Raw genomic sequence first — 9,204 nt, 5'->3', positions numbered from 1 at the left:
ACTTGTCAGCTGTGTGACTTTGGGCAACTCACTTAACTTCTTTGTGCCTCAGTTACTTCATCTGTAAAATGGGGATGAAGACCATGAGCCCCAAGTGGGACAACCTAATTACCTGGTATCTACCCCACTGCTTAGAACAGTGTTTTAACAAATACCATCATCATCATTATTATTATTACCTGCATCTTGCTGCACAATCGTTGCCTTATTCACATTAACCAGGATGAGGCAGGATTAGAGAAACAGCGTGGCCTAGTGGATAGAGCACGGGTCTGCAAATCAGAAGGCAGGTTCTAATCCCAGCTCCACCTCTTGTCTGCTGTGTGAACTTGGGCAAATCATTCAACTTCTCTCTGCCTCAGTTACCTCACCTGTAAAATGAACATTATGACTCTAAGCCCCATGTGGGTGATGGACTATGCCCAACCTGATTAACCTGCATAGTAACCGCTTAACAAATACCATTATTATTATACTTATTATTATTATGGTAATGTCAACAATAATTACTGAGTGCTCACTGGGTGCAATGCATGAGAAGCAGCATGGCTTAGTGGAAAGAGCCTGGGCTTGGGAGTCAGAGGTCGTGGGTTCTAATCCTGGCTCTGCCACTTGTCTGCTGTGTGACCTTGGGCAAGTCACTTAACTTCTCTGTGCCTCAGTTACCGCATCTGCAAAAATAGGGATTAAAAAATGTGTGCCCCATGTGGGACAATCTGATTACCCTGTATCTACCCCAGCGCTTAGAACAGTGCTCTGCACTTAGTAAGCGCTTAACAAATACCATAATTATTATTATTGCACTAAATTTTTGGGAATATACAAAACATTGGAGGTGCAGATGTCTCTGTTCTTGCCATATTGGGCCAGCAGAGGGTGATGTGTGGGCATGAATGCGTATGTGCCAATCATTCAGTTATTCAGTCGTATTTACTGAGCACTTACTGTGTGCAAAGCACTGTATTAAGCACTTGGGAGAGTACAATATAGCAATAAACAGACACATTCCCTGCCCACAATGAGCTTACAGTCTGACTAGTGACAAGTAGTTGTCCCTAACTAGTATCTGAGGAAAGGAGACTCTGGAACCCCAAGGATTTATATGTTGGGTAGATGAGGTGGCAATGGCTCTTCCCGGATTTTTCCCACTGCTCCCCACTGGCCATTTTTCCATTTTTTTAAATACTTACTATGTGTCAAACACTGTTTAAAGTGCTGGGGTAGATACAAGTTAAACAGGTTGGACATAGTCCCTGTCCTGCGTGGGACTCACAGTCTAAGTATGAAGAAGCACAGGTATTGAATCCACATTTTACAGTTGAGGAAACTAAGTGACTTTCCCAAGGTCACACCAGCAAGCAATTGGCAGATCTGGGATTAGAACCCAGGTCCTCTGACTCCCAGGGTCATGCTCTTCCAACCAATATAAACACTGAGAAATTGAGATATTCCTGTTCACACCAGGCTGAGGATTTTACATAGCTTTTGCCAAAGGGCTGAAAAAAGAAGTCTCGATTTGATTCAAAATATGAAAAATCTTATTCTAAAGTTTATCTGCATTTGAGAAAAAATGCCCTTTTAAGTATTTTTGTTTGCTTATTTTCTTAGCTTTAAGCCAACTTTAGGATACATCAGATTTTAGAATGCATAACCCATCTCAACATGTTACAAAAGTTAGTTTTCCAATTTGAAAAAATGGGAAAAATCTGAAACCAATCTGTGCGACTGAGATTTGCTTTTTTTTGCTTAAAGATGTTAAGTGAAAAATCTTTGGGGTTTTCCTTTATAAATTAGAGAGATGGTTTAGATTTTGCATAATAAGAACAATATATAAATCATTTAGTATAATATTACTCTATACTGACAACTGGATATGTACCTTATTAACATATACTGAATAATTCATTACTCACCAACTTTCCTTATGATGAATGTGCCTCATCTCATTTAGGAAAAAATTAACACAAATGCAAAAAGATAATCATATTTTCTGAGAGCTTAAATTTAGACATTAAGGAGGACCTTCCAGAACAGGACAGAGGTTGGATATAAACCAGAATTAATACCACAGACGTTTCAAATTGTATTTATATATTCAACAGTTTACCTTGTGTTAGTGTCCAAATGGTTTTACAAATCAAAGTGAGTGTAAATCAAATAGTAATTGTCAATACGCCTGAATGAACCTAGGCGCCTTGGCATAAAAACTCACATAGTAAAATAGAAGCTATTTGTGAGAAATATATATATACATACATAGTATATATATCTCATGTGCATAGCTTTACATACACTTCTTACTCAAATGTACTTTAAAAGTTCTTGATGTTTACAGTACTAATAAAAAAGCTTTGTTTCAGGATCTTGATTCATCTATCCAAATATTTAGGTAACTTACCACAATGTGCTGACTAAAAATATGATGGAAACTTTAGTTTCGATAAAAAGGAAAATTTCTTCATTGTAACCTCAGTCTTCTATTACTGAACAAAGATAGATCATATGAAACAAACTTTTAATTTTTATTTTACATATTTATACATAAAACTTTCAAGGTAACTCTCTGAATCCAACTGAATGTTAATAGCACATCTAAAAATGAATGTCAGGTAGTCAACATTCACAAAATGTTGAAAACTGATTATAATATACTTATTACTGAAAGCTACAACTTCACTACGAGGCAGGCATGTATTTGTTTTTACTTTATAGCACCGTCAATTACAGTTTCTTTTTTAAAACTACAGTGACGAATAAAAGTAGTCAATGGTAAAATACTGTTCCAACTTAAAATCTCTAAACAAATAAAAATAAAGTTAAACTACCCGCTCTTATTTACCATGGTTTGAATGTTATAAGTACTGTACATTTTTGTAATATTTTGTTAAAATGCCTGATATTTAGTGGCACAAGTAAAAAAATTAAAATAAATTAAGAAGCAAAGGCCAATCACTGGACGTAAAGCTTCAGACATTATCAATGACTAACACTGATGTTTTTTTCCTTGTGCGCCACCTTTAGCATCAAGATTTTTACAACCACAGAAGCAAAATAAATTCTAGCTTGTTATCTTGTCTGATGGCTTCTTGCTTTATTTTGCTGGCATTTTCTCTGCCATGTGCTTCTGCTGGCTCTCAGCATGCCTGAAAAATTAAGGGCAAAATCATTTCAGATGTAAGGAGGAAAAAAAGAAATGCTATCCACTGACAGAATCTAAACTACTCTAGAATTAAGCTTGGCTTTACTCATGAAGAAAAATATTAAGTGAATCAAGTAATTACAGTCCATTCAGATTAATCTCTATTTCATGTCTCCGATAGCCTGCTGGGTTAATTTTTTCTTCCAGATACCACATTATGTAGAATATAACAAAAAGTTGGCATGGGGGGAAAAAAAGAACATTTTGAAGAATTAAAAGAAGAAAGCCTCTAGAATCGAACCACAAAGGAATTGTACAGAGAGAAGCATAAATACAATTAAGGTATCTGGGGGGGTCTGGGACAAAAGACCACTTATCTTCTGAAAGAGCTATTCTCTATCCAAGGATGGTGAACTTAGGGCTGCTAAATATTTATGTACAATAGTAATAATAACTGTGGTATTTGTTAAGCATTTACTATGTGCCAGGCACATTACTAAGCGCTGGGGTGGACAAAAGCAAATGGGGTTGGACATAGTCACTGTCCCAAGTGGGGCTCACAGTCTCAATTCCCATTTTACAGATGAGGTAACTGAGGTACAGAGAAATGAAGTGACTTGACCAAGACCACACAGCAGATAAGTGGCAAAGCCTGGAATAGAATCCATGTCCTTCTGACTCCCAGGCCCATGCTCTAACTGGCTCAGTGGAAAGAGCCTGGGAGTCAGAGTTCATGGGTTCGAATCCCAGCTCTGCCACTTGTCAGCTGTGTGACTGTGGGCAAGTCACTTAGCTTCTCTGTGCCTCAGTTCCCTCATCTGTAAAATGGGGATTAACTATGAGCCTCATGTGGGACAACCTGATGACCCTATATCTTCCTCAGCGCTTAGAACAGTGCTCCGCACATAGTAAGCATTTAACAAATACCAACATTATTATTATTATTATTTTTGGCAGAAAAACCCCTTTGCAGGTACACCGAAAACTTCACATACTGAACAAAGATGACCACATGCTGAAAGTTTGTTGTCCTTAATTCAAGTGAGGTTAAGAATACACAGTGACAGGTAGAAAGACTGAAAAATCATCAGACGACATGTATTGGGCAAAGAAGTTTGAAGACCTGAATGTGCCATCTTGACAAGTTATCACTTAACTACTATCTTTTGTTTTCCACCTGGGTCCTGGAAGAAGGCACTGGTGTGACTTGTGGAAGGGAAGACTTCTTGGGGAGGGCTGGATTGACTTTAGTCTCACTGGCTCTGGTAGGGGGAGGGTGATCGCTCTGCGTCTTGAATCCCTAACAAATCCCTTAACAAATACCAACATTATTATTCAGAGACTGTGTCTAATTCCCACCTGCAGTTTCTTTTCCAGCAATTAGTACAGGGGTAGGGATCATGGCATAGTGGAGACAGGATGGGCCTGGGGGTCGGAGGTCATGGGTTCTAATCCTGGCTCCTCTACTTCTCTGTGACCTTAGGCAAGTCACTTAATAATAATAATGTTGGTATTTGTTAAGTGCTTACTGTGTACAGAGCACTGTTCTAAGCGCTGGGGTAGATACAGGGTAATCAGGTTGTCCCATGTGAGGCTCACAATTAATCTCCATTTTACAGATGAGGTAACTGAGGCACAGAGAAGTTAAGTGACTTGCCCACAGTCACACAGCTGACAAGGGGCAGAGCCAGGATTTGAACCCATGATCTCTGACTCCCAAGCCCGGGCTCTTTCCACTGAGCCACGCAGCTTCTCTTAACTTCTCTGTGCCTCAGTTACCTCATCTGTAAAATGGGGATGAAGACTGTGAGCCCCATGTGGAACAACCTGATTACCTTTTATCTACCTCAGCACTTAGAACAGTGCTTGGCACACAGTAAGTGTTTAACAAATACTATAATTATTAAATAGCATTAATACCGCTACTATCAGTCCAAGTGGCTCACAGGAGTCTCTTATTTCTTGCCCCCTTCCCTAAAGATCCCCAAGACAAGGACCCTCTCATAGTGAGGTAGGAGAGTTCTTTCTCCATCCTTTACCTCCCTCTTGGCTTTTTAACAGGGGTTTCTGGGGAAGAATCTCAGAGCCAGCCTGGCCCTGAAAATCCTGCCCTTCCACCCTCCCCCACCTCCCCAACCCTCACTGCCACCTGAAAAAAAAACAAACCCTGCTCAAGGCAGCTGGCACCCTTAATTCAGCTCTGATCTCATCCCAACTCCCACTCCCTTCTGCATCACCCTAATTTGCTCCCTTTGCTCTTCCCCCCATTTCCAGAGAGAAGAGTGAAGCATCGTGGCTTAGTGGAAAGAGCCTGGGCTTACTAGTCAGAGTTCATGGGTTCTAATCCTGGCTCTGCCACTTATCAGCTGTGTGACCTTGGGCAAGTCACTTATCCAATCCGTTACCAAGACCTGCCGGTCTCACCTTTATAATATCGCCAAGATCCGCTCTTTCCTCTCCACCCAAACGGCTACCTTACTGCTACAGGCTCTCGTAATATCCCGGCCTTCTCTCTGATCTCCCTTCCTCCTCTCTCGCCCTGCTCCAGTCTATTCTTCACTCTGCTGCCTGGCTCATCTTCCTGCAGAAACGCTCTGGGCATGTCACTCTCCTTCTTAAAAACCTCCAGTGGTTGCCTATCGACCTCCTCTCAAAACAAAAACTCCTCACTCTAGGCTTCAAGGCTCTACATCACATTGCCCCTTCCTACCTCTCCTCCCTTCTCTCTTTCTACTGCCCACCCCGCACGCTCCGCTCCTCTGCCACCCACCTCCTCACCGTCCCTCGGTCTCGCCTATCCCGCTGTCGACCCCGGGCCACGTCCTCCCGCGATCCTGGAACGCCCTCCCTCCTCACCTCCGCCAAACTGATTCTCTTCCCCTCTTCAAAACCCTACTTAAAACTCACCTCCTCCAAAAGGCCTTCCCAGACTGAGCACCCCCCTTTTTTCCCTCTGCATCCTCTACCCCCCCTTCACCTCTCCGCAGCTAAACCCTCTTCTCCCCCCTTTCCCTCTCCTCCTCCCCCTCTCCCATCCCACCCCCTCAGCACTGTACTCGTCTGCTCAACTGTATATATCTTCATTACCCTATTTATTTTGTTTAATGAGATGTACATCACCCTGATTCTATTTGCCATTGTTTTTATGAGATGTTCTTCCCCTTGACTCTCTTTATTGCCATTGTTCTTGTCTTCCTGTCTCCCCCGATTAGACTGTAAGTCCGTTAGAGAGCAGGGACTGTATCTGTTGCCGATTTGTACATTCCAGGAGTTTAGTACAGTGCTCTGCACACAGTAAGCGCTCAATAAATACTATTGCATGAATGAATGAATGAACTTCCCTGTGCCTCAGTTACCTCATCTGTAAAATGGGGATTAAGACTGTGAGCCCCACGTGGGACAACCTGATTACTCTGTATCTACCGCAACACTTCGAACAGTGCTTGGCACATAGTAAGTGCTTAATAAATACCATCATCATCATCATCCCAGCCACACAAAACTTATGTATATATCTGTAATGGTACTTATTTGTATTGATGTCCGTCTCCCCACTTCTGACTGTGAGCTCGTTGTGGGTAGGGATTGTCATTCTTTATTGTTGTACTGTGCTTTCCCAAGGGCTTAGTCCAGTGCTCTGCAGACAGTAAGTGCTCAATACATATGACCGAATGAATGAACCAAATGATCTTTAGCTTATGGTCTTACTGCCAGTGCAGTCGCATTTCGGGTGAATTTAGCAGTCAGCACTCTTTCAAATTTTTCTGGACTGTGCTCCCATTTGTTAGTGCAAGTCCTGTAAATTTAGGGACAAGGGATTCTCCAAGGGCGTCTCTCTACTAGGTTGGCAGTGCTGCTCCGGAAGGTTGGGCATCAGAGTGGAATCTTTTAAAATAAACAAGGGCTGGGAGGCAGGGATATAAAGGAGGGGAAGAGGAACGACGCCAGTTTTACGGTTTTAGGAAGAGAGCCTAACATATAAATCACAAGTGGTTTACATTTGGATGCCAAAAGTGCCTTTTCATTTTTCAAACAAGGAGACTCCTGACACTCCTATTTTCCAGTAATCACGTTAGTGGAAGATGTCTTATAAATATTATACAAAACCCATTACGAGTAACCAAGAGAAGCACGCTGTTGCTGACAATTCTGAACAATGGAAAAAAAATTTAACTTTCATTGTCTATGTCTATGCACAATTCTTTCATATTTTGCCATTAATTCTTTTATGAGAAGCAGCGTGGCTTAGTAGAAAGAGCAGGGGCTTGGGAGTCAGTGGACATGGGTTCTAATCCTGAGTCTGCCGCTTGTCTGCTGTGTGACTTTGGGCAAAGCACTTAGCTTTTCTGTGCTTCAGTTATCTTATCTGTGAAATGGGGATTAGGACTGTGAGCCCCATGTGGGACAGCCTGATTACTTACAGCCTGATTATCTATCCCAGTGCTTAGAAGAGTGCTTGGCACATAGTAAACGCTTAACAAATACCATAATTATTATCGTTATTCAGCGTTAGTTTCTGTTTGTAAAGCAAAAACATTAGACTTCCCCCCAATTTTTGTTTTGTTATCAGAATAAATCGAAGGAAGGAAACAGGATGTAAAGTCAACACACTTCTGTTTTTTGAAGATGAAAATATTTTAAAATGCATAAAATAAGATGTTTTCCTAAAGCAATAAAAAACTATAGAAGCTTAGTAGTTTGCACTATACTTCTTTCGTTATTATTTATAATGGTTTTTACAGCACACCAATAAGTGCTTCACCTATTCGGAGCTAGGCAGTCATATACGGGTGCTATAAAAATTGTTTATTATTTCTAATGGTCCTGGGAGAATTCTGGCTGTTGCCATTCATCTGGCACAATCATAATTGCCCTTTCCCCAGAGAATGCTAACTTTGAGCAAATGAAATACTGATATTTTGGTTTAGGCAATTGACAGTAATTTCATCCTTGCCTAGCAACTGCATAGCAGTCTCAAAGGAATGACAAAATAAAAAAATAATCCTACCAGGCATCTCACAGACTTGCTGCAGACTATTTGTTGTAGCAAGCTACAGCTCTGTAGAGTGAGCCCCAGGGCTCCATACTAATAATCCTAATAATATTAATAATTATAAATGTAATATTTTAAAAGCACTTACTATGTGCCAAGCACCATGTTAAGCTCTACGGTAGATGCAAGAGAACAGTTATTGAATCCCCATTTTACAGATGATGAAACTCAGGTACTTAGAAGTTAAATGACTTGCCCAAGATCACACAGCAGGCAAGTGGAAAAGAAACGATTAGAATCCAGGTCTTCCGCCCCCCAGCCCTGTCTCTTTCCACTAGGCCAAGTTGCTCCATAGACATCCAGCAGTGATAATTTGGCTCCAATCGCTGAATTGCCCTAAGACACTGGTACTTTGTCATTCATGGCCTACAACTCAACAATTACCTGTGAAATTCTGCCATGGCTGGTTAGAAGTATCATGGCCTAATGGATGGAGCCTGGGCCTGGGAGTCAAAAGGAGCTGCAGTCTAATCCTTATTTTGCCACTTGCCTGCTGTGTGACCTTGGGCTAGTCACTTAACTTTCCTGTGCCTCAGTTCCCTCATCTGTAAATGAAGATTGAGACTGGGAGACCCATCTGGGACAGGGACTGTGTCCAACCTGGTTATCTTCTATCTTTCCCAGCCCTTAGTAAGCGCGTAACAAATGCCACAATTATTATTATGATTATTATTGTTATTAAAAAAGCAGTGGATTCAGTTGAGGTTTTGGAAAATCTACCTTTCATTCATTCATTCAATAGTATTTACTGAGCGCTTACTATGTGCAGAGCACTGTACTAAGCGCTTGGGATGAACAAGTCGGCAACAGATAGAGACAGTCCCTGCCGTCTGACGGGCTTACAGTCTAATTGGGGGAGACGGACAGACAAGAACAATGGCACTAAACAGCGTCAAGGGGAAGAACATCTCGTAAAAACAATGGCAACTAAATAGAATCAAGGCGATGTACAATTCATTAACAAAATAAATAGGGTAACGAAAATATATACATTTGAGCGGACGAGTACAGT

General features: G+C 41.2%; 1 protein-coding gene across 1 annotated transcript in view; it reads right to left on the bottom strand.

Moving 5' to 3' along the window:
• Positions 1–2,070: 2,070 nt before the first annotated feature.
• LOC100075826 (IQCJ-SCHIP1 readthrough transcript protein) overlaps positions 2,071–9,204 on the bottom strand; it is a 759,724-nt gene continuing 752,590 nt past the window's right edge. Inside the window, 1 exon segment of the mRNA XM_029073274.1 lies at positions 2,071–3,143. Within this exon segment, the coding sequence (XP_028929107.1) occupies positions 3,092–3,143 (52 nt within the window). The 3' untranslated portion in view covers positions 2,071–3,091.

This window comes from Ornithorhynchus anatinus, chromosome 1 (assembly GCF_004115215.2).
Source record: "Ornithorhynchus anatinus isolate Pmale09 chromosome 1, mOrnAna1.pri.v4, whole genome shotgun sequence".
In the NCBI taxonomy this organism is placed as follows: domain Eukaryota; kingdom Metazoa; phylum Chordata; class Mammalia; order Monotremata; family Ornithorhynchidae; genus Ornithorhynchus; species Ornithorhynchus anatinus.
Note: the sequence above shows the minus strand (reverse complement) of the source record. Positions and strands in the feature narration are given on the sequence as shown.